Source organism: Candida margitis, assembly GCF_024628925.1.
Source record: "Candida margitis strain CBS 14175 chromosome Unknown scaffold23, whole genome shotgun sequence".
NCBI classification, from domain to species: Eukaryota; Fungi; Ascomycota; class Pichiomycetes; order Serinales; family Debaryomycetaceae; genus Lodderomyces; species Lodderomyces margitis.
Genome location: NW_026261783.1, coordinates 77,302 through 102,892, shown reverse-complemented (window position 1 = coordinate 102,892; position 25,591 = coordinate 77,302). Strand labels below are relative to the sequence as shown.

Sequence of the window (25,591 nt, the reverse complement as noted above, 5' to 3'; positions counted from 1 at the left end):
AAAGAAACTATTGATAACATTTTTACATAGTCAAAGAGTAGAGAAATAATATACGACCGGTGATAACAATAAAAGAAACAAAACTTAAAATCAAAACTAATGGAACCAAAAACAATAAACCTGCCCAAAAAGCTCGCTGACCACACATAGTGGGAACCTCCCACAGTAAACCTTAAACACCCTTAATACCTCGCCAAACCTGCCAAACTTGCCAATCCTGCCAATCCTGTGAACAGGTGCGCCAACAGCGCAGAGGACACTAATTCTCTTCCAATGTTGAGCCATATACACCAAGGGCGGTGATTGTGGCAGCTACGTAAAACAACCCTTTTGCAAATTCTTTGCAAATAGTCTTCAATTTGGATTCTTCACTTGCAAGCTTCTTGTGTGGTGGCTTTCCATCTTCATCTCCACCCACACTAGTGTCTTCTCCGTCCACTCTACTTCCTAATTCTTCTTCTTCAACCATATCGTGATGAGATCTTTTTCTCGTGTTCAGCAACGTTTGGTTGGTTATCGCACCGTTAAGCTTCGAGATTCCAGAATTCGTCTTTTGCCATTCCATTAGATGGCTTACGTCTTTGTATGGTTCTAGTCTGTGAACCTCGGAAGAGTTGATCGATACTAACTTTGCAACGTTTTCCCTTTGCTTGTTGGGAGCGAAAAGAGTTTGCTTCTTACCACAATAGCAGTCTTCTGGGTCAGAACAAACACAGATGGAGTCGCTGTCGGAATCATCATACTCATCCCACTTACTCAGGGTGTGAGAGCCACAACCTAAACATTCATAGGAGTTTCCACCTGATTTGCTCTGCTCATCTTCTTGATAATGTGAATGAGGAATTTGTGGGGTACCATAGTAACAGTCCTCCGGATCCGAGCAAATGCAAAGAGATTCAACTTCACCATATGGATCTTCCAAGGTAATAGGTGAGTATTCGTCACCAAGTCCATCCCAAACTGAGCTTAAACATGAATGATCAGAATCATTTTGACAACCTTCGACATCACAGTTGCAAGATAATTTTTTGGCACCTTTACAATTTTGAAAGTCGTCGCAACTGCATTCATTCTCAAAGCTTGTGACATCACCATCTTCATATTTATTAGTAACGTCACGGCGATCTTCTTCGTCGTCAGTGGTTTCAACTAGCAGCACTTCCTCTGCTAATGGGGTTCCCGATTGAGAAGCTTCACGATGATTTACGATATCGGTGGAATTTGGACCAAAAGACAGACATTTGCTCCTTGAGACAGCTTCGTTGCAGTGGAAACTACCCACTGCAATTTCAGCGTCCTCGTCAACATTGCCCTCTTTCTGGTTGCTATAACGTTCAGGCTCGGAAACTTCAAAAACAATGTCCGATTCACTTGGTGGTTCATCTTCTCCGTCAGACTCATCCTTGCTTACAACCCCATTTTCTCGAGCAAGGTCGTCTTCGTTGCGAGTCTCATATTGAGATACTGTATCAGCACCATCGGGATGAAAACATGAGCACTCGTGGTTAAGGCCATCTTCATTTGCATCTAGTTTCGATGAATTTCCCACGACAGTTTCACCTGAGTCGTGCCCAGCTGTGAGAACTTCATGAATCCCAACCTTCACATTTTCATCATCATGGTACTTGGAATCAAAATCTTCATTAGGTGTAATTTCTTTGCAAGAAGTTGATGGTGCCACTTTATTAATCTTTAGTGATGACTCGCCAACATTCTCTTCAGAATCTTCATCAAGGTCAATGACAATAATAGGCGGCTTTTCCTCATCGTGAGACCTAAAACTTTCGTTGTCATCACTCCTATCAGTCGCTTCCGCATCATTATTTTCAAGTTCAATAATCTCAACGGTTGAAAGGTTTGTTACTGAATCCTCGTTTGTAAAATCATAACCTTGGTTGGCTCCTACAGCAGCAACAGATGGTACCAATTTGAGCACTGACTTGTCAATCGCAACATCAAACTGCATGCTTATTTTGGGCAGATCAAATTCAAGAAGTGGAATGCTTTTGTGCTCCAAATCAGATTCAAACTTCTTAAACACATCTTTGATTCTCAGAGAAGGTTTGGACAAAATCAACCCTAATCTGTCCTTATCTTTCAATGGATGTCTGGTGTTGTGTTTGATAACTGTGTCATTGATAACAGTTCCAAAAGTTGAGTTGGTGTCCTCAACGGTGAACCCTTTGTCTTGCTCGTACTTTACTGTGGCGTGGTGTTTCGATAAGTGCTTGTTTTTGAAGTACAAGTTCGTAATCGTAGCCACACGGTCGCCGCCTTTACTAGAAACTCTTCTAATATGAGATTCCTGTTGGTCTTGGAACACCAAAATACGTTCGTTTGTAATCATTTGGGAGGCAATTTGTTGGGGTGATTTACACATCTAAAGAAATATGGTGCTAACTCAATTTGAATTAGTGAAATCCCCTGTAGAAGTGTTCGATAAGCTCTAAATCTTTCTCTTGGGAAAACGCTTTAATGTGTACAAGCTGATCAAGTCTTGAGCAACAAATGATAAAAGAAGAACAAGTGGGTTTGGATTTAAATGGTTAATAATCTTTTAAACACGCAGTAATGATTAAGTAAAAAATTAAGGATATAATAAAGAAAAAAAATAAATTATCCTTTTTGATCCCCCCTCCCCTTATCAGTGTGGTTCCTAACTAATATACTGGACCGTGCACCACAGCACATAACATGAAACCATTACTGTTTTACATTTACAAACTCATTAGGTCTACTATTATCCACCAAAAATATGATTGATCACTATGTATATATCCTAATGGGCTACTTATTGGACATTTAAACGGAACCCCACCTTATCAGATAAGCATACGAGGTCGTGTACTTTTTGTAGAACCTTTTTACAGCGAAAATAGCCGAAATGGTCATTAAAACAGATAGATTTTATAACATGTCCTCACGCTTTGGTTCTTTGTCTTCTTTCTATGCCTGTTTCACATGGAGTCATTCTATCATAGGATGTGATCTCTTACAAGCTGAACCAAGGCACGTATTACAACAGGAGCTCACTCAATTTGAATATCTTCAAGACTCCTCCGAGACCCCCAGACTTCTCTGACCCTGATTTCTCTTGGACCCTCGACGGCGCCTTGTATTTCAAACACCATAAATAAACACATTGAACATCAAAGCACTACTTATAAAGAGGGGGGATCTGTCACCACAAAGTATGCATTGGTAGCGCTCAATCCCTCTAAGTCGTCCTTCAGTTTTGTTTTTCTTCCTTCTTTTTGTTTGAAAAATTTAAACACTCAATAGACGCAACGTTATCATCAGAAAACATTGTTCGATTTCTATTAGTTGAACTTCACTGTCCATGCTTTATTACTAAACTCAGTACGATATACGCAAGTAACATGGTCACTGAAACTACCAACAGCTCGCAACAGATTGTTGATCATGAGAACACTCGACGAACACCCCCGACGAATGGCAACATGAGACATGGCTTCGGTGAAGACTATAATTCCGAAAACTTTTTGAGCACCCTTGCCAACACATTTTATATATACTTCGATGATAAACGACATAGTACTACTGGGAATCCGCTAACTCGAGAGATGAAGAATAGTCCCAAGCACTACAAAAACTTTCAGCCTATATACGACTGGAAGATAATGAAAGAGAGACAAAAGACCATAAGTGCAGTGTTGGTATTATGTCTCAATTTGGGTGTTGACCCACCCGATGTTATGAAAACGTACCCCTGTGCCAAATTAGAAGCATGGTGTGATGCAACCACTTTCACGGATACTAAAAAGGCAATTGAAAACATTGGTAAAAACTTGCAATCACAGTATGAGACCCTTTCACTACGGACGAGGTATAAACAGTCTTTAGACCCATGTGTGGAGGATGTCAAACGATTTTGTAACACCTTGAGAAGAAACGCTAAGGATGAAAGAATTCTTTTCCACTATAATGGACACGGAGTTCCCCAACCGACTACAAGCGGAGAAATATGGGTGTTCAATCGTGGCTATACGCAATATATTCCTATCTCGCTTTACGATTTGCAAACATGGCTTGGTGCTCCTGTCATTTTTGTGTATGACTGCAACAGTGCTGGTAACATTGTTCATAATTTCAAAAAATTTGTGCAAAAGCGAATAGACGATGACAATGAAGGTAACCACGATGTTAGCGCACCTTCGCCTACTTCAGCTTACCTAGACTGTATCCAGTTGGCTGCATGCAAAAGCAATGAGCTTTTGCCCATGAGTCCCGATCTACCTGCTGACTTGTTTACGTGCTGTCTTACTTGTCCGATTGATATCAGTATAAAGTGGTTTATAATGCAAAGCTCACTCAAGAAAAACTATTACGACTCCCTACCTAAAAATCAAATAGGAAATGTTATAGTACCGGGGAAATTGACTGATCGAAGAACTCCATTGGGAGAACTTAACTGGATTTTCACAGCAATAACAGACACGATAGCATGGACGTCTCTTTCTAGACCGATATTCAAACGTCTCTTTCGACAAGATTTAATGGTAGCTGCGTTGTTTCGAAATTTTTTGCTAGCAAAGAGGATCATGCCCCACTTAAACTGCAACCCGATAAGTGATCCTCCATTGCCAGACTCGGTAAAGTACCATCCAATGTGGGATTCGTGGGATTTGGCAATTGACCAAGTCCTTTCACAATTATTAAAAACGTCTAAGGAGGAGTCTTTGAACCAAAACCTCAACCTCAACCATACGCCACTGTCAATAGCTAATGGCCTGGCACTAACTAACGGCAGCAGCTCACTCACTATTTCTCATGCAAATGGTTCATCGTCGACGGTGCCCACAATGCAAACTTTGGGAAATTACCAACATTCCTCCTTTTTTGAACAGCAATTGACTGCGTTCGAGATATGGTTGAAATACGCAGGTCCCTCCACCAAGGAGCCTCCTGAACAGTTACCAATAGTCTTGCAGGTGTTGTTATCCCAAGTCCACCGCTTAAGGGCTTTAATCTTGCTTTCAAAGTTTTTAGATTTGGGACCCTGGGGAGTTTATTTGTCGTTATCCATTGGAATTTTTCCCTATGTGTTGAAGCTTTTACAAAGTCCCGCCCAGGAGTTGAAACCAGTGTTGATTTTTATATGGGCAAGGATTATGGCTATTGATTATAAGGGCACCCAACAAGAGTTGTGCAAAGATAAAGGCTACAACTATTTTTACCTGATTTTGAATTCCTCGCTACAAAACCAAGCTGGTGGTCATGGAGGGGCTGGCTCCAGTGGATCTGGTGGAATGTTGATTAACGACGATCATAAAGCAATGAGTGCGTTCATCTTGACCCTCTTTATAAAAGACTTCAAGAATGGGCAGAGACTATGCTTCTCGAGTGAAGTTGTCACCAACTGTATAAAGTTCATTCAAACGAGCGAGAATCCATTATTGAGACAATGGTGCAGCTTGCTACTTTCTCAATTGTGGAATAAGTACCCTGACGGCAAATGGGTAGCCTATAAGGATGGTCATATAGGCCAATTGTCCCTGCTTATAAATGATCCTATTCCAGAAGTACGTACATCAATTGTGGTGGCACTAACAAATTTTCTTTCAGACCCTTCACTTCCTCCATTTGGCCAATCTCAGCAAGCACAGCAAAGGCCAGCGCAATCTAATTCTACATCTGAGGCTAGGAAAGACGAAATGAGGCAACAGGATTTGAAACTCGCAAATATCTTATTAGGCCTCTTGGGTGACGGATCACCAATTGTGCGAAAAGAGTTGGTGTTTTTTATCAACAAATTCATAAAGGCTTATTCCAAGTTTTTCTTGGTGGTTGCTTTTAACCAGTTGGAAGAGGAGATTGTACTCCTTGATAATCCAAATAACTTGAATGAGTTTAGAAAACGTTCTCCAGCATATGGGTCTATATTTAGCTCAATATGGAAAGCGCTCTTGATATTGTCGGAAGATCCGCACTGCGAGGTAAAGCAGTTGGCCGAAATCTTGATCGATTACGTCATGGTGAATTTAAATGATAGCGAGTTGGGTCTGATGGTTAAGGAAATGCAAGATTACTTGTTGAGCAAATCAACACTCAGTATCAGCGAGAGCTTCATGTCGGGAACCCCCATTTTGAGTAAACCCTTGGGAGAGAAAAGACAAGTGTCGAGCGCATCAATGATTAATAGAAAGAACAATTTGCTCATAAATGGCTCATCTTTGAAAACCAGAGCGGTTTCGTCAAATGATAACTCGTCTGATAGTAAATCGGACAGCGAATCCATCGCTTCCAAAATCAAGAACTTGTCCATGTCAAAATTGTTAAAGAGCTTCCACTTGAATGAGGAATCAGACATTAAAAGTTTCAGTCGTATTTTGAATTCTGGTCCGCTTCCTACTCGATACGGATCAGAATACAAACCCAAATCTGCATTTTATAGAATTCGGGATTTTGCAGAGGGGCCAGAACTACCAGCTGAATCTGATTTCTTTGAATACAGCTGTGAATACTTTCAGGAACCCCAGATGTCGAAAAATGAAACTGATGAACCTGGGTCTAAAGAATATGTCAAGAGATTATGGCGCAGGAATCGAAATGAGTTGATCATTCAGGAGACGCAACCTCAAAAGGAGATGGCATTACGTGGTGATTGGAATAAAAAGGTAAAGGTGTTAAACAATGTGTCTCAACCTAAATGTATCAAGTTTACCCAGTTTGAGAAGATTTTAGTAGCAAGTGATGAAAAAGATAACGTGACCGTTTGGGACTGGGGACAAAGTAAAATTGTTAAAAAGTTTTCCAATGGAAATCCCTTTGGTACCAAGATTACTGATTTAAAGTTTTTAAACGAAGATGATCAGCCTTTGTTATATACGGGTTCATCGGACGGAGTGGTTAAAATCTACAAAAACTTTCATAATGAGGAGAATTATGGCAATGGAGGTGGTGATGATGATGATAATGAAGAGAGCTATGATCCATACAGTGGAAATAAGATCAATCAAAAGCACAACTATTTTGAGGAGAACGATAATGATGTTTATTCTAACAAAGTTGAGTTAGTTACTGGTTGGAGAGCTTTGACAGATTTACTTCTTACAGCAAAGAGTTCTGGACTCGTTTCTGAGTGGCAGCAATCACGAGGAACATTGTTGGTCAGCGGTGATGTTAAAGTTATTCGTTTATGGGATGCTCTGCGTGAATTGTGTTTACTGGATATACCAGCTAGATCCTCGTCATCAATCACCAGTTTGACCTCTGATCAAGTTGCTGGTAACATTTTTGTTGCTGGGTTTGAAGACGGTAGTATTAGAGTCTATGACCAAAGGCTTGATGCAAGAGAGTCAATGGTTCGAACGTGGAAACTGACGAAACAACCAAATGGACAACCTTTTCATAGAGTTGGATATGGATCTATAAAGAATGTCCAAATGCAAAGAGGTGGATATAGGGAACTAATCAGTGGATCATCCGATGGATATGTCAATTTGTGGGATATCAGATTAAATGATCCTATATTGACTTACAACACTCCTGGCAACCAAATCCGCAGTATCGACGTTCACGAACATGCCCCCGTATTTGCCACTGGTTCCAAATCAGTAAATATATGGTCAACTGCAGGAGATGACTTGACAACCTTGAAAACCCCCTCGCATGAAAAGTACTTGACGACAAACAGAGGTATTAATTATCTTTCAAGTGTGACCTTCCACCCACATAGAATGATGTTAGCTACGAACTACACGCAAGATGCGAATATTAACATATATACTTGTACAGATGTAGTTAGTGAATATTAAATTTTGATGTAGCATTGGCCTTAAGACGATTTATGTAGATTTTCAATGTGTGTGAGACAGATAGTGTGTGATAAGTTGTGCGCGCTTCATTGTAGTGATAAACCGCATTTCGCAAATGTTGAAGTGTGGTGTAACAATCTAACCGATCTGAATGGGCCAGAAGCTGAAAAAGAAGAAAAAAAAAAAAGATGCGGCAGCGACAGCGAGAAAATAAAAAAAATGTACTAACTCGGGTAAATTATACCGAGCAATCGATTCGGGAAGAGACTTTTCCTTTTGACAAAATATATATATATATATATATACATATATATATACAACTAAGGCATCGAAACAATAATTAAAGACAGTTTACTTATTCATAGGTTGCTTGCATCCGTCGTATATAATAGCTTGTTCAAGTCATTGTTTCCGCCACTGCACAGAGGGCAGTTCCACTCAGTACCGATTACAAATACTAAATGTCCCTTTCATCTGAATTAGCTGCCGGAATAGAAGACAACGATTTATCCTTCGGTGATAGTAAAGATAGGATGTTTCCTGTGAAGAATGAGAATCAGCAGAAAGTTATCACTGATGAGAATATCTCAGTCACGCAGCGGATGATTAGCGCATGTTCAGGGAGCCTAATAACTTCATTAGTTGTGACACCATTTGACGTAATACGAATCAGAATCCAGCAACAAGAAATCCTACCGCAGAATGAACCTTGTTGTCAAGTCCATTACCCTGAGCATTTTATAAAGCATTTACCCAAACATGAGGCAGCAACTTTGGAAGCTTCGCCTGAACTATTCTGGATCCACAACAAGTACTGTCATCCGGGGACCGAACAATGCTCTCGTATAACATCAACGTTTCAAGGATTTTCTACAATAGCCAAACATGAAGGTGTTGCAACTTTGTGGCGCGGATTATCACTAACTTTACTAATGGCAATACCATCAAATATTATCTACTTTACCGGATATGAATACATTCGAGACCACTCACCGTTTGGCCACTCGTCATTTAATCCATTGCTCTGTGGGGCATTGGCGCGTATCATGTCTGCGACCTTTGTTGCCCCGGCAGAATTGATCAAAACACAATTGCAATCGATACCCAGCGACTCTAGAAGCTCATCACATGTAATGAGTCACCTTTTGCGGGATTCCATTGCATTGGTCCAGAAGAATGGAATTTCCACCTTGTTCAAGGGATTGCAAATTACCCTTTGGAGAGATGTTCCCTTTTCCGGTATATACTGGTCGTCGTATGAGATTTGCAAGAAGCAAATTGCCCGCATGTTAAAAACAGATTTCAACAACACCACTAGTGGCGGCGCAGATGACTGGAAAGTATTTACAACGTCATTTTTGTCGGGATCCATATCGGGTACTGTTGCTGCATTCTTCACTAACCCCTTTGATGTTGGTAAAACAAGGCTACAAATTACCATGGATGACGGAGATATTAAACATAAGCACAAGACAAACATGTTTAAATTTTTGACCAACATTTATAGAAATGAGGGGATAGGTGCATTATACTCAGGTTTTGGTCCCAGGGTAATGAAGATTGCACCTGCCTGTGCCATCATGATATCATCATATGAAGTGGGTAAGAAACTTTTCAAGAATGGAAATGTGGTAAATGCTTAGCAGCATACATGTATATATGTATATAAAAGAAAAAGGCACTGATTGATAGAGCTTGTATAGAATAACTAAAAAGAAAATCCTCAACAGAGTTTGGATGGATCAGCTCCAATGATCGTCGAGAATTGAACTGTCCCTAATGGGGTCATGACGAAACTCCTCTCCAAAGTGGAAATTATCATGTGCTTGTAATGGATAAACTTTTGAAAAAGTGCGTCTGGTACTGGGGTTTTGATCTTGCGCAGGCATAGATGGAGCTTGGGGAACTTGGTTTGTTTTCAATGGTTGAGTACCATTCCCTTGATCTGTGTGTATGCATGGAACTTTTTTGCATTCGGCACAAGATGATTGAGGCGTTGGCAAGTCGTAGTTTTTCAACTTGATTTGCTCATTATCGCTATAGGATTGTTGGTACTGGGGTGATTTCCTTTTCAATGCCAATTTTGATAATCTTGTCGGTGAGGTTCGACCAAGTTCACTACCTCTCAATATATGGCCCATACCGTTGGCCAAGTTACCATGTTCCAACCCATTCATCGAATTGCTTTGCTCTAACGAACTCATGCACTCGATGAAATCTTCGCATACTTCATTCAACTTTCGTGATGTTGAATGTAAGGTGTAAATGTAGTCAATAATGCTTTCTTTCAAATCATTGGATATAGACCGAACAAATTGCTGTTCAACCACTTGTAAGCTGCAATCAACCTCTTCCAACTTTTCAATAATCAAAACTGTTGATGATGCTTTAGATCCAACTCTAGCTTTATTCTCCTTTAACTGCTTTTCCAACTTAATTTTCGAATAAAGTAACTCTTTCTGCTTCTTTTCACGCTCATTGACACATGACAAGCTCAATTTTATTTTCTCCAACTTTTCATTTAATTGAGCACCTGCATTTGTCTGTGTGGAAAAGATGAAATTGAAATCTCTAATTATCAGTGAACATTCTTGGGTTGGAATGTTATCTGCCCATAAATTGGTATCACCTAAAATTTCCTGTTCTAACTTCTTGGTCTTTATGTTTAGTTTAATGAGCTTGGTTAATTTCTGATGTATTTTATATGATGATGACCTTGATAACTTTGCTGGATGTTCGTCGGTCATTGTGCTGTCATTGTGCAGTTGGGCACTAGCTGATGTTCCAAACCCAGATATAGACACCACTTTCTCAAGAACTCGATGAAGTGCGGTAGCTGGGCGTTTGTCCTCTAGCACAAGGTTAGTTCCTGTCATTTGATTTCGAAGGTGACAAATTGCTTGCTGGGTATGATCGAAACTTGCAAACTAGTTCATACTTGGTTATGCTGAATCCGCAAAACACAAATGGCATTCGCAGCCAAAGATGATTTAGAGAAAGAAAGAGAGTCGTGTAATTTGGATATAAAATTTGAGCAGTTTTAAAGGTGTGTGTTATACACAGGTGTCTATTTCTTCTTTGACACTTCTTCATCCAAGTTGAGGCCAGTTATGTTGGCAATTGACTGTCTCAAAGACTGTGCTCTACTTTCAACATGCCTGACACTCTGCTCAGCACCGTCTTCAATTGATTTGGCCAATCCAACAACACTGTTGTATGCATCTGCTTGTTGCTTTGCCACTTGTGGTGCTTTCCTCTGTTCCAAGTTCCAAGTAAACTCCCTTGTGTTGTCAAATGTTACTGGCAAAAAGTACTTGAAAGCGGCCAAACCGGCTATTACAGGAAATGTAGTTTTGGCAATCACACCACGAGGTCTTGCAGCAATCGTTCCTGCCAAAGCTGCAACAATCACGTATATACCATTAGGTAAAAGATCCTCCTTCTTGTAGTGTAAGTCGCTAACCGTTGATGTGACAAATCTTTCTGTGTCATTGAATTTGGTGTAGCTTCCGTTTAGCCAGTTTGACAAGTCGCAAACTCTTGCTGAAGTGAATTCTCTGGCACTTTTGAAGAAATTTTCAGTAGGTGTGGTGGTACGTACAGATATTCCATCAATTATCCTGTTTTCGCCTAAGGAATTTATTTCCGATGCTGGAGCTGGAACCACAGTACCTGGGAGGGGAGTCACCTCAGTGTCGTCCTCGTAGAAGTTTCTTTTTGATGAAGAGTCATTGCTGATGACTGTGGGTTTATGTGTCACTATCAATCCAGCCGTTAGAATTGACGAAGCTAATGAGACAGGCCTAAGCATTGCTTTGTGTTGAGTTGTGGGTTGTTGCTGGGTGAGTTGACGAGAGTAATTGAATTTTGGGAAATTTTTGTTTCCTTTTTTCTGTCACATTTTAAAGAAATTCTGTTTGGCTCGATTTTCATTCTCATCGCTTCTTTTGCAACAATAACCATTACACGATGAGCTTAAATAGAGGGACTCTATTGTCCAGGAATAGGATATGGTGCACTATAAGAAAGCAGCATACTCTACCGCATACACAACATACGAAACGATCTAGTCCAGGATTTGATTATGAGTTTATAAAAACAGAGGAACGATCAAGGGCAGATATAGTGAAAAAATATTTACCACCAGATCAAGTTGGAAGTCATGCAGATGAATATAAACTGCTACAGCTCGAAGATATGTCACTGTTTAGAAATGCAGACGGGACATTAGTCAAAGGCAATAATGCTTTTGAAGCTAGACTCGATGATCGAACTCTACGGGGAAGAACAGACCATTCGGTTACTGTTCTACCACCTCAAATTGCAAAAGCTATTCAGAACAACATTTTGAGTACCACCATACCAGCAAAGCTAAGAGAGCGTGTGGTGTCGGTATACCAGAACTTGCAAAAGAACCAGATTCAACAAGCACCACTGAGTGAGCTTGATTGCAATGCGCACATTGCTGCCCTTTTCTTGCAGGATTACAGTCATGCTAAACAAGTATTGGAAGAATTGAGACAAAGGGCCGGCCATGCAAATTTCAACCCACAGAAAGTATTAGATATTGGGTACGGTCCAGCAACGGGGATTGTCGCTTTGAATGAAATTATGGGACCAGACTGGGTTCCAGAGGAAAAAGATGCCTATATTGTTGGAAGAAAGAATAATGAAATGAAGAAAAGAGCCAAGATTATATTATCCAGACAAGTAAGTGAAAATGTTGAAAGAAATGAGCCCGGTGAGCATCCAGTTGAGGCGAACGACTATGTTGGACCAATCGATGCAAAAAAGATTGAAGTTCGAACCAAGTTGAGAGACACAATCCCGGTGACAAAAAAATACGACCTTATTATTGTCAACCATTCATTGTTGACGAAAGAGTACAATTTTGCCAACGATGTTGACGAGAATGTGCGAATGATTTTAAGGTTGCTAGCACCAAAAGGGCATTTGGTTTTGGTTGAACGAGGAAACTCGGTTGGTTTCGAAACTATTGCAAGGGCTAGGCAATTGATGATACGTCCTGAAAAGTTTCCTCATGAATTGGGTAAAATCCCTCGACCATACATTAAAGGATCGAGTGGGAAGCCACAGCATATGAAAAAGGAAGATAGTATTGTTAGTGATGATGATATTGAATTTGAAAAAGAGCTCTTGGCAAAATTGGATTTGGAGGAGGCAAGGGAGCAAGGTGTCAACTTGGAAAGCGAATTGGATGAGAAATTTGGTAAAATCGAAGATGACCAGTTGAAATTTGACGAAGAAAACGATCCAAATTTTGAAGTGTTTGACACGGAAACTGCTGCTGCTAGTGAACCACAATTTGACAAGATTGACTACCACTTAAAAGTTCTTGCGCCATGCCCTCATCATCGAAAGTGTCCTTTACAGTTGGGTGATCCGAAATACTATAAAATCCCATCGCATAAGCATCGTTTGAATTTCTGTTCATTTTCCAAAATTGTTGAGAGGCCCAGTTACACTATGGAATTGAAAAAAGGTAAGAAATTGGCTGCTAAATGGGACAAAAGTTCTATGGACGGTATTGGCACCCTTAGTCGAGGTGAATTGAAGAAACTTGGTGGTAAAGGTCGACCAGGAGGTAGAGATACCGAGGATGGTTCCTATTCATACTTGATTGTTGAAAGAAGCGACAATACTGAGGAATCGATTTCCCATATAAACAACTTGCGTGACTTTAGTAATCACGATAATTCACCAATTGACCAAGATGATATCAACAATTGGCCCAGAATAATCAGAACCCCTGACAAGTTGAAGAAGAATGTTAAGCTAACTGTTTGCTCTAATGAGGGGGATATTGAAACATGGCAGATTCCTCGGTCATTGGGTAAACAAACCTATCATGATGCAAGAAAGGTTCAATTGGGTGATTTATGGGCATTGGATAAAAAGGTTAGCTCCAAAAGACAACCAATTTCGAATGAGGTTAAATCAAAATTGGATACATTATACAAGACGCATAAAAAGACATTTAAAAAAGAGCAACAACGCAAGATTTGGAAAAAGAAGGTTGGAGTAAATGAAGATGAATTTGATGATGGGTTTTTGGCAACAGAGATGATGGCGGATAAATTGGAAAATAGCCAGTCGTATAAGAAACAAGGAAAACGATTAGATATTAATCCTGAAGAATATGAAGGCAAGTGAGTGTATATATAAGGGAAAGCTACTGTATATAGATTTAGGGTATAAAGGGTATTTATTTTTTAATGTTCATTAGTCTAATTCTCTACGTTTCTCGATTTCTTAATTTGATATCATTCATTAAATATTAAATAAAACAAAACAAAACTAAGCTAAACTTTGATACTAAAAATATCAATCAATTGAGTGTATTCTTATTAAATCCTGTAATAAGGTATACACACATTCAATGCAATAATAATAAAAAGAAATACAAATGTCAACAACAAATCAATATTAAACCAATTACCAGCGATATCCAAAATAAGACCCTCCCAAAAGTCTTTTCTTTGGAACCACTTCTTAGGATGCAATCACTTCTAATCCCTATTCCTTTTGTCATCATTGATTTATATATTTGATCTGTGCATACTCTACCTAAGAGGTTGGGAAAATTGAGTGAACTCGTACCATTAATAAGGGACTACGCTGCTACCCGCAAATCCTCTCATCTCAGCGAGTACCTCTATAGTCTCCCATTCGCTTGCGATACGCTCACAAAAATCATCTAGACAAAAGCTTGCTATTGAAGAATGAAGAAAGCTCCTACCAAAAGCTTCAACTCTCCTCTTTCAACTATGTGCCTTCTCTATCATAATACCTTCCATATTGCCATTTTCTCTCTCATAGCCAACCACTGCTACATTAATTGACCACAGTGAAAATAATGACCATAAAAAAGTATTCAAGAACTGAATATGAATGCAAAATGCAAATGCAAATAAAAAAATTAAACCTAATTCCAAGCACTTCAAGTGATCACATTTACTTTCTTCTAAATGATGAACCTTCGGCTAATTTTGCCTTTCCTCCAGTAGGGGTGCACAACAAATTAGAACATTTTTCACAAGCAATAGCAGTTTGAGCGTGGCTGAAAACAGTAGCAATGTTGAAACATCCTGGACATTTGATATCAATGAAATAGGAGTTTGGTTCTTGAACCAACTTCTTTAGCTTGTATGTGTGTTTTTCAGTTTCTGGGATTGGGTGTAGTAAATCTTGAACTAAAACCATGTTGTAAAGAATATGTGTAGATAAAGAAGCTTGATGTGAGTGTAAAATGGATTAGGGTGTCTCTTTATATACTGTGGCAGAAGAAAGACTGTGGTGGCAAAAATGAATGAAAAATTTTTTTTCTACTTTAAGAATAAAAAAAGAAATTCAGAGGCTTTTTTCTGTCTCTCCTTTTCTGTTATCAATTTAGCTTAATTAAGAGAGAGAGAAAGAGAGATCTAAGTATCTTGTGACCTAAAATATTACATTTGTAGTATACATACAATTGTTAATGACCTAAAATAGACGGAATAGACCATGTAGAAGGTTATGGAAGAATAACTACCATAGCTGTCTCCTACATAGCAAGTGAAACCCTAGTTCCTTTTTCGTAAAAAGGAAACATTTTTCACCTACCAAACTTTTTTTGCAACTTAAGAAATTGTACATAGTAATGTATGGAGAATTGTGGAAGTTCCGTCGGAATGTCTCACTTTATGTCGGACATGCAACACCGAAAGTATTGTATACATCGATGACCAATTTATGTTGCAGTGTTGGTGTTTCTGTACCTCTTTAGGTAATGTAACACCGAGGTTTAACTGTGAGGAAGAAGAAGAAGAAGAAGAAGAAGGGAATAGAAACTATAGAATGTTGCAACTTTTGTGTAACGTCAAATAAGTTACCGAAGTGAATATGTATAACTTTGGCTGAATGTTTTAAAAGACAACTAGTTTCAATTGTGTATACCTCATAGGTATTACGGAAAAGGGAATATTTAACTCCACTTGTTTGTCATGGCGCAGTCGACAACAAACATCTAAAACAAAGAATGTACGGTGTAAATTTAAGAGATACTACACTGCATATTTATTATACGTATGATCCTATTTAGTGACATGATTTTTAGTTTCTAGGACTTTGAAACCATAGTAATCATAGTAATCGGCTAATGGGATCACTGATCTTTTCTCACTCGCTCAGCTGAGATGTATCCTCTATGCCCCTACTGTCCTTTCCAGAAATCAACACCCAACTTTTGAATAGGCCAAATGAGATTCAAAATGTCTAACGTAGTACAATGTGAATACAGAAGGATCTCGTATTAATCGTGGGCAATTCTACTTGTCTGGTAATGGAGACTAAGAATTACTGGCTGTTTATTAAGAGCATCATCAGTAGTAATAATACATGGAGCTATAGCATTGAATCTTTTAGCAGGAGAAATAACCGCAACAACTCCGAAATAATAATCAACGACCCAAAAAAAAGCCAGAAGAAAAGGCACAAGAACAGTGACACAAACCAAGCTGTGTCTAGTCTTTAGAGCAGCATTAATCCAATGAATCCAATTGATATGATGCCGGAACGTGGTGACATAATCTTAAGGAACATGGTACTATATTTTGTCACTCTTGTGACGGCCGGCTTTAGGGTTGAGTGAATTAAAAGTAATAGGGATCTCTTCATGCAAAATATAATCCAATTATCACAGTGCGGACATGGAACTAGTTTGTACACAATGTCCTCCCTGCGGTTGATGAACGAATGTCCATCTGCATTTTCATCGTTAGCAACAAAGCTGTTTATGTTGTTCGGCCGTTTTCTAAGCACTAGTCTTGCCTTTGTTCTTCGCCCAATGCCAGTGTCACCTGCATGTTCTTGGTTCATCCTTCTCCTTAACAACACATTTGCATATGATGATGAATCGGCATTTGTGTCAAGTAATTCTTTGGAAGAAAAGGTGTCGAACCAATGTAACAAAGCACTCTCTATGGCAAGGTAATGAGCAAGTGGTGCAGGGCTACAACATATCTTCCGCATCTTGAATTGTGGCAAATGATGGGATATCCGGGTCGATTTCTGGACAGAATAGACACCCTCCAGACACTTACGTAGTATTGAAGGAATTTATCCTAGTCATGTTGTTGAGTATTACTATCTAGCAATTCTCTAACGACAGTTATTTCTACCGATGCCGTGCAATCAACTAAACCAGTAGGCATTTCAATCAAAGCTTTTATGCAAGATGGGTAAAACTACTGTTTAACTAAAGCCTTACCAGGTGTAAGTGTATATTATAAAACAACCAAAGAATGTTGGCTAGAGTAATGTGGGTCCCTTAGCCACATATTCTCAACTATAACAGTACTTTAAAGCTTTGCGTACAAGGTTTTATGTTATGGGTGTATTGCTTTGTGGTTCTACTTTAAAGCATGTCTTGTTTATATGTGTGAATGTTGTAAATGTTTTGAATTTTTACTTAATTGGTATATATTTTTATTGCATGTGAAAATACAAGAAAAAGAACAATAACATGTAGAGATTAGTTAAAAAAACCACAGCATATACGATATGCCCCAGTAGCTGAGGTGGTGGTGGTTGCACCGTACTACCTTTCTTATTTAGGGTTATGAATTTGAAGTCAATAAACCCAAAAAAATGGGTTACTACTATCCTTCACCATCGTAAATCCAATTCGCAAGAATACAGACAAACAACTAAACAATAAGAAGGGTAAAAAATACAATAGGGAACTTTTAAGAAACCTGACCTAAATGTGGATTTTGTAACGAGGCTAGAATCATTTGCCTAAAAGAAAGAGGAAAATAATGTGTGTATGCACAGGCGGAGTAATTTTTAACCCATACAGCATATTTTGCACTCTATTGTTTCCTGATATAGAAAATAGAGACAACAATCTCAAAATTTGAGTGAACAACTGTTAGTTAAAAGAGTGGAACCACCTGTTGTCTGCTTCCATGACAGTTCACTAACGCGCGCAATGCAAAACATATACTTTATACTCGAATGGGACTATTTGTATAAAAAGCTTAAAAGTCGTGATATGTAAAGATGAGACACAGACACGCTTTCAAGACAAACACACAAAATCAAACAGAAGAACACATCTAACAATGGAGAGTCTATTAATAATAATACACAAGATCAGTACAGAATACAGTACACAAAGCACGTGCCTGAAGTAGAAAAGAAGAAGAAGAAGCTTTACTTAAAAAGACTAAAAAATTACTTTAAACTATTTACAAACGTATGGTTTAAATTTATTATTATTATTCTTATTACCATCATCATCATCTTACACTTTGAATTACCAAAAGTAAGATATTTTTCAACAACTGGAGATACATATACGTATCTATATATCTGTACTGTAAACAAACACTTATCAATTGTTGTTGTGACTTTGCAAGCACTGCATACATATATATATATATATATACATTCTTCACATATCAGTTGAAATCAACCTCTTCTCCTCACTCCTTCTTTTCCTTAATTATAAGCCTTCAAACCTCGAGGAGAGAATTTCAAAAGACTAGTTTCCCCTTCTCATCTTCATCGAGATTCACTTGACACTGACACTGAATCCAATTAGGAAAGGCTTTTTCGGGGAGATAACTTTACCTATCACATCCTAACACACCCCAACCACGCAAAAATTTGTATCTTCCTATATACTTATTTTTATTTTTACAACCAAAAATTTTTTTTTTTTTTTCATAACTGGTAACCACTCCTTTACAATAGTGAAGAGTTGACACCATTTAGGAAAATAACTACATGCACTGATCAGAAGAAGTACACTTAAATCTGCTGCAACAGACCCACTACAATCTTTGGTGATACTAAATACATTGTCTATCCGCAAAAGCGTATACGGTATTACAGCTATAGCACGTCTTTGCGACACTTTTGAAGACACATAACAATAAAACTACATCTACTACACCAGGCACTATCATGACCAGTTCTAAGCCAAAGAAGGATATCACAATACAGTCTTCACAATCTCAAGTGACTACAAGTGTAAAGAAAAAACTGTTAGACCAGGGGAAATCGTCCACAGTGAGCAATAAGTTGTCACAATTTGATACCAATTCAACATCCTCTAAGGCCAAAACAGGAACCCCTTTGGGAAAAGAACCCAACAGAACCAAGTCCTCCCTTGCTACAACTAGTGTATCTCTACATTCACAGTCTCATGAAGTTGTTTACAAAATTTTCACGTATATTGTCATTATACTTCCCACATTGACATCTATAATTTTCCCCATCAACACGAAAAGTATCCCCCAAAATGAACAAATTGGAAACTTTATTATTGATTTGTTGACGGTTGTGTTGATTAGTTGGATAGTTAGGTTTACCCTCGAGTGGCCGTATAATTGGATGAAGGAATTGGAAACAACAAGGACAAAGCTACTTCAACAATTGACTGAAGATGATTTTGCTATTGAACACACCAACAAGGTTATTATGATGGTTCGAAAGATAAACACTTTTCAAATAATGGCATTGGTTTGTTGTCTAGTTTCGTCACTTTTGAGTTCAGTTTTGCTTATATGGACCAGAAAATATACGATAATTGACCAAAAGCGTAAAAAAATGGTGTTCAATAATGTCAATATCGCCTTGTTGCAGTTTTGGTCAATTTTTAGGATTATCATTACATTTACTGATTCATTGCAATATTCATCCTTGAATAACAGCAACAGTCCTCTTTATACTCAGAGCCCAAGTTTCCAAACGTGGTTTTCGGATTTAAAGCAATACTTCCTACCCAATCTTACAAATCAAATCTTGTTGGACCACTTGCAAGTTCACAATAAACAGTTTGATCGGTTGAAGTTGGATTTGATAAAGTTGCAAAAGGAGTTGGATAAGCGAGACCAGACTCAAGCACAAGCTCAACAAAATGAGTACACACAGTATCAAAAACTGCTGCTGCTGCTGCTGCTGAGGCAAAAAGAGTTACTGGCCCATGGCAAGTTGCAACCGAAAATCAAGCAGGCCCAGTCCCAACATCCATTACTCGTGCCACTGCACAATAACACATCATCTGAACAACAAATGGTATACATGGTGAATAACTCCTTTCCGCCATTTCCATTGGGAGTACTGCCCCCAAAATTATCACCACTATTTTCGCCAATGCAAACTGAATTTGATTATTCGCAATTAACACCCACTCCATCGCTACAGAAGCATCATTCTTTTTCGCAAACACCTTTAAAAACCATAGTTGAGGAGGAGGATTTAATTTTTGAATCTTTGGAACCACCATCGTTTAATAAATTTGAATCACAAGGTCGTCAGCTTTCCAGTAAGACTATATTGGAGCGCACTAGATCTGTATTGCAAGCTATCAGGAACGAAATTACTATTCATGATTTAGTGAATAATCCAAAATCGGTTAGAAAAGTGTTGGTTACTAAATTGGCATTTTTGATGAATGAATACAAATCTAGCGATAATGAAATATTAAAAGTGTTTTTTATGGAGGTCATTGATAAATATTTGTTGGGAATATATGTTCAAATAATGGACCACTTAGTGGACCTTATTTATCATCCATTTCACTACTTGTTGAACGCAATAATTTGGTCCAGTTTCAAATTACCCCTTTACGTGGCTAAATTATATTTCAAAATGCTTTTAACTGTCCCTATCTTGCTTGCCCAATGGGTCATGATAAAACCGGTGAAGTTTGTGGCTTCACAAATAAGTTCCATGGTGAAGGCTATATTTTCTTTGGTTCTTTTTATATTTGCAACCGAAGATGCACCAACACCTCAACCTGCTGATGTTTTTGCTGCTACTGGCCCCAACCATTTAGCGCCATCTCCTCAAAAACCAACAAATTTTAAACCAATGTCTAGATTATACAAGACCCAACCTGATCCTACTCAATTTACAATGAAACAATTTCATCTTTCTCCCGTATTGTCCAAAGATGAATATTTTACCAAGAATTTTGATCAAGAGACTAAAGCACAAGCAAAGTATAAGAATGCCCTGTTGATCTCAATTACGCCAAGTTCATCAAAATCGAGCAGTATTAGTAATGGGAATATACCTAGACAGAGTCTTAAACTAAATAGTGCGGTCTTATATGATGATTAATAATAATAATAATAATAATAATAAAAAAAGTACTAATTTTACAAGCAAAAAGTATATAGTCGTTTAGAAATGGTGTTGCAGTGGATGGTTGCATCCATACACACAGCTATCTCCATGTCTTCACCTCCGTGTCTCTTTGTAGTCTCTATTGAGCACCAGAAAGGGCACTTGAGAATTGTGATCCCGATGCTTGTTGATATTCAACCATAAATTCTTCCAAGATACCAAATGCCGAGGAAACACCAATGATTATAGCACCATTCTTACCTAATCCACCCAAGTAATCACCAGCAACTGCCAACACAGCAAGAGCAAAAGCACCCGATACGGCGGCAGTGGGGATAATTTTTGACAACTCTTTAGCAATTGAAATATCCCTCTTACCGGCAATAGAAATACCTTGATCTTTAAATTGTTTGGCAATATCTTTAGGTGACGAGCCCGAGATGAAACTCCATTTAAACCCAAACCAAACTGATAAAAGTATAATAGTTGATGAGTAAATGATGGTTCTAATGGGGCTAACAATTGATGATAATAAATTTTGTTCTGGTGATAAATAATACAAGATACCGCCATTGAGAACCAATCTATTACTGGCTGGGTGAACGACATAGTTTCCCAACAAGGTGATCACCAATGGAGGTGCACCCAATTTAACCAAGATTGAATGCAAAATGAATCCAACTACCTGAATATTGGCAACAATTGAATAAGCAAATAAAACAGGCAATCCTCCAGTGTACAACAATCTAATGGGGAACATTTGACTCATACCTCTAACTTTGGTTGATCTAATAGGGATATCAACACGGAAATTTTGCAACGCAATAACAACAAATACTGAAGCAAAAGCGATGTAGAATTGAGTCAAGTTGGGTAATTGAATACGAGTGAAAGCATGCCAGATTTGCCAGCTAGTGGATTTCAAGTTGAAAATGGAGAAATTACGCACCAAATTCATCAATGCACCAAGACTTTCAAACTTGTTTGAATTTATAACGGGGAACATTTCCAATCCAATTAAATCGGCAATGAAATTGGTGGCATTTTGCAAAGTCAAAAAACACAAGATTCCTGAACCAAATCCGTATCCTTTGTCAAATATTTCCACCAATAAACTAACAATAATTTGCCAAGACACAACTTGCAAGAAAATGATAAAATATGACCCTAATGGCAATGACGAAACAATGAAATTGGATTTAGGCAAAACTTCGTATCCCCTAATCACACCATCATAATAACCCGAATAAATCAACCCTAAAGTGAAAACAATGGCAATTCCCCAACTTGTCAATTTTTGTCCACTTTGAAATAATTCTCGATCATATCTCAATCCTAAATTAATATTAATCAACTTCAATCCTGCACCCAATTGCCAAAGAAAACCCGAGGTAATAATAGGCAACAATCCCAATTCCAACAATGTAGCTTTCTCCATGGCAAAAATCAGTCTAAATTGATAAAATGGATCTTGTAAGTGAAATTGAGCTTGCGGGATTAATCCATAGATGGGCAATTGGCCAAATACAAAGATCAATGCTGATCCGACGGTGAATACTATTCTTTCATCGAATTTTGTCTTTTCGTATGGAAATTCAACTTCGGGAACAATAGGTAAAAAGAATTTAACCAAGTCAAGAAGACGAACTAGATGGCATGTTAGTAAGTGAAGGCTAGGGGGGATATTATCACAGTGAGATAGGCCTGTGGGTTGTACCCTTGGCTTGAAAGTACATACATCCGCTCATTATGACTAGTGCTTTTGTTTCAAGGTGGTCGACTGAGGAGTTCCTGTTGGTCGAAAGGCTGGCTCAGGTGGCTCTTTTTTTTTTAACATTTTTTTTTTCAGCCCAACTTTTTCGTCCAATTCTTACGCCGTTGCACAAAAGTAATTGCCTAGGTTGGTGCAACTACCAGTAAGCGGTGCATACCAAGAGAGATCTGATACTATGAAACTTACCTATGGCTAGTGTAGTTAATGAAAGTTAGAATTTATAGTTACATTAAATACAAACAAGAAACAAGAAACAAAAACCAATAACCTGAAACCAAACCACCAAATATAAAACTAGCGACAACAATCGATAGCTAGTTAAACCCTCTCTTCCCCTCAACATAAATCTGAAATATAAATAGCTCTAGTTCATAATTCGTATCCTCATATACCCAAGATTTAGGAAGCTAATTCAAACCGAAATACCCCCTGTAGCAGAGACGACTACTTCAACATAGTCATGAGTTGCTTGGACAATTGCTCTGACAATCATATATCATTCCATGACGTCTTGTCGCCAAACCCCACTCCGCCACACATAATCAAAGATGATCCACCGCCCGTATTGGTGTCAGAAAAAGTCGATGGTGTACCCAAAAAACTACCACCAAATGGTGACTGTTGTTTTTGTTGCTTTTGATGAACATCTGCCATCAAATAATTGATATAGTTTGTATTTCCTAGGTTGAAAGTGTGGTGAGATGTATCAAAGCTGGATGATTCATCTTTAGCATAAAGAATCTTGTAAATCAATTGCTTCAATACTGAATCATTAGGCACAACATCTTTTTCCAAAAGAAATCGTTTAACATCCATCATATTATGGAACCGCTTTACTTTAGCTACATCTTCTTGATCAAGGTATCTGAAAAGGTCATCGCCATAGAATTCAGTGAGTAATCTTTTGCTTTCTTCCAACAGTTGCTGTTCTTGTGGTTGTTGCTGTTTCAGTAGATTGGAACTAGATAATTCCTCATCTTCATCCAAGTTCCAACTAGCAACATTTTCATCAATTTCTTGACTTGAGGTGACAATGTTTGAGTTGTACCAACTGTTGATTTTGTTTGATAGTCTTTCGGTATCAGTTTTTGCATCCCCATCATCGTCGCCATCTTCACCATCTTCTTCCTTCAACTCCTGTATATCCTCATGATCATACTCCTGGTCTGTATCTGCTTTTGAGTCTCCCTTTGACGTATTGGTTAACGAAAGAATATCGGATTCATTTTTTGGCTTTGAGATAGGATTGAAAAGGACATACAGTGACTCTTCATTAACATCGTCAATCACCTCTAAATCGTCATAGTCAGATAAAATGCTCGATGTGGCTTCAAAATGACGATTATTGTTGTGTCTGTTTTGGGATTTTGGCTGTTGTTGTTGGTGTGGCGTTTCGTGATGTTGCTGTGGAGCTTGTTGTCCAGAAGTAGATCCTCTAAAGAGTTTGAATCTAGGGTTGACTGACATAGTTTATATAATCTTTGGATATGCGTTGTCAGGTGTGTCTGTTGTAAAGAAGAAAATTTGATGATGTATATAATTGTTGTTGCTGTTGTTGTTATTGCTGTTGCTGTGGGAAGTATAGTTTATATTTAAATAAAATTTAAATAAATGATAAGAGAAAAGAACAAAAAAAGATAAAACACAACAAATCTATTTATTTATACCTTTGTGTAAAGTGTGTGTGTAAAGTGTGTATGTAAAGTGTGTATGTAAAAAACTGTGTAATATGTACGAGAAGATCTACTCAACAAAATTTAAAATTTAAAATTAAACCAACCATTACTTCCTATCCCTTTTTTTATCCATACACTGTAGTCAGTTATGAATGGTAACAGAAGAGTTCAGGAGTCTGTAGGTTAGAAGTTTGTGTAAAGTTATTATAACAGACGACAAAAAGAAAAAAAAAAAAGACAGACCCCTCGGAGCAACGGTACCACTCCTGTTGTTGTTGTTGTTGTTGTTGTTGTTGTTGTTGTTGTTGTTGTATATAATAAAACTTTTGAAACTCTACGCTTTAACTACCATATTCTAGTCTTACCTTTTCTTTTTTCACATCTCTTACTTAAAAGTGTTCTTTGTTCCAATGTGGAGTTTTAGTAATTATAAAATAATTTGCTCATCAAAAGAAAGTGAAAGAATAAATCTGAGACCAAAATTCGAATATCGGACTTCCTCATCTCCATCAACTATTAACATCTTATACTATGGCTTTATTTAAAACAGTGCAGATTTTTATCTTTTCTTTCCTTTTTTTTGAAAAAAAAAAAAAATTTGGCTGGCAGTGTGAATTTTTGCCTAAATCAAATAGACTTAGTACTAGAGAAGGATAGGTTTACCATAACCCAGTTGTAAACATTGGTTGTTCCTTCATAAAACAGTTTGTGGCTGCTCTTACATTTATTACTTTAGTGTTTATCCGTTGATCGCAGAACAATTTTTTTTTTGTGAATGACTCAACCCATTCTAATTGTCAAAGGTTTTTCCGATATGTGTACATATTACACGACTTTTTCTTTTTCTTTCACATTTCCGGAACGTAATTGAGTTTTGAAGCTAATACACCTTTATATGCTACTACTTTACAATTAACCAAACTGTTGTAGTTTTGCAGCAAAGAGAGAAATTTGAGTTTGGTGAAACTTTTGAGACGCATCAGTACAATACAATTTCATGGATACTTTTTTTAAGTAACCCCACTCTTGTCACTAGGTGTTGGGAGGGGGTAAATGGACGAGGGGCGAGTTGTACTGACGCTTCTCTTAGTATGCTAGTGAGGTGGCTCTGCTCGAACTTTCCATTAACTCATTTGTTCAAATGTGTTTTTGGATGGAGTGACATCCATCGCACGTCACAAATACGTGAATTACGCCTCTCTTATATAAGGTAGTTAGTATGACAT

At 38.1% G+C, this 25,591-nt stretch overlaps 9 protein-coding genes across 9 annotated transcripts; 3 read left to right on the top strand and 6 right to left on the bottom strand. All coding sequences in view use genetic code 12, as the record gives it.

The window, feature by feature from the left end:
* Positions 1-259: 259 nt before the first annotated feature.
* CANMA_001820 (uncharacterized protein) lies at positions 260-2,347 on the bottom strand (the record flags this gene model as incomplete). The annotated part of the gene is made up of 1 exon (XM_051813827.1): positions 260-2,347. The coding sequence occupies one exon, from the start codon at positions 2,345-2,347 to the stop codon at positions 260-262; it is 2,088 nt and encodes a 695-aa protein (XP_051672579.1).
* Positions 2,348-3,380: 1,033 nt separating this feature from the next.
* On the top strand, positions 3,381-9,421 carry KOG1 (ubiquitin-binding TORC1 subunit; the record flags this gene model as incomplete). The annotated part of the gene is made up of 2 exons (XM_051813826.1): positions 3,381-7,659; positions 8,262-9,421. 2 exons carry the CDS (start codon positions 3,381-3,383, stop codon positions 9,419-9,421), a joined length of 5,439 nt encoding a protein of 1,812 aa, XP_051672578.1.
* A 99-nt stretch (positions 9,422-9,520) lies between these two features.
* On the bottom strand, positions 9,521-10,654 carry CANMA_001818 (uncharacterized protein; the record flags this gene model as incomplete). Its single annotated transcript, XM_051813825.1, has 1 exon — positions 9,521-10,654. One exon carries the CDS (start codon positions 10,652-10,654, stop codon positions 9,521-9,523), a length of 1,134 nt encoding a protein of 377 aa, XP_051672577.1.
* A 191-nt stretch (positions 10,655-10,845) lies between these two features.
* On the bottom strand, positions 10,846-11,589 carry CANMA_001817 (uncharacterized protein; the record flags this gene model as incomplete). Its single annotated transcript, XM_051813823.1, has 1 exon — positions 10,846-11,589. The coding sequence occupies one exon, from the start codon at positions 11,587-11,589 to the stop codon at positions 10,846-10,848; it is 744 nt and encodes a 247-aa protein (XP_051672576.1).
* A 158-nt stretch (positions 11,590-11,747) lies between these two features.
* RSM22 (mitochondrial 37S ribosomal protein RSM22) lies at positions 11,748-13,952 on the top strand (the record flags this gene model as incomplete). Its single annotated transcript, XM_051813822.1, has 1 exon — positions 11,748-13,952. The coding sequence occupies one exon, from the start codon at positions 11,748-11,750 to the stop codon at positions 13,950-13,952; it is 2,205 nt and encodes a 734-aa protein (XP_051672575.1).
* An 801-nt stretch (positions 13,953-14,753) lies between these two features.
* On the bottom strand, positions 14,754-15,002 carry RPS27A (40S ribosomal protein eS27; the record flags this gene model as incomplete). The annotated part of the gene is made up of 1 exon (XM_051813821.1): positions 14,754-15,002. One exon carries the CDS (start codon positions 15,000-15,002, stop codon positions 14,754-14,756), a length of 249 nt encoding a protein of 82 aa, XP_051672574.1.
* A 3,744-nt stretch (positions 15,003-18,746) lies between these two features.
* CANMA_001814 (uncharacterized protein) lies at positions 18,747-20,909 on the top strand (the record flags this gene model as incomplete). The annotated part of the gene is made up of 1 exon (XM_051813820.1): positions 18,747-20,909. One exon carries the CDS (start codon positions 18,747-18,749, stop codon positions 20,907-20,909), a length of 2,163 nt encoding a protein of 720 aa, XP_051672573.1.
* Positions 20,910-21,054: 145 nt separating this feature from the next.
* On the bottom strand, positions 21,055-22,663 carry SSH1 (Ssh1p; the record flags this gene model as incomplete). Its single annotated transcript, XM_051813819.1, has 2 exons — positions 21,055-22,562; positions 22,654-22,663. The coding sequence occupies 2 exons, from the start codon at positions 22,661-22,663 to the stop codon at positions 21,055-21,057; spliced, it is 1,518 nt and encodes a 505-aa protein (XP_051672572.1).
* A 515-nt stretch (positions 22,664-23,178) lies between these two features.
* CANMA_001812 (uncharacterized protein) lies at positions 23,179-24,156 on the bottom strand (the record flags this gene model as incomplete). The annotated part of the gene is made up of 1 exon (XM_051813818.1): positions 23,179-24,156. One exon carries the CDS (start codon positions 24,154-24,156, stop codon positions 23,179-23,181), a length of 978 nt encoding a protein of 325 aa, XP_051672571.1.
* Between the last annotated feature and the right edge of the window lie 1,435 nt (positions 24,157-25,591).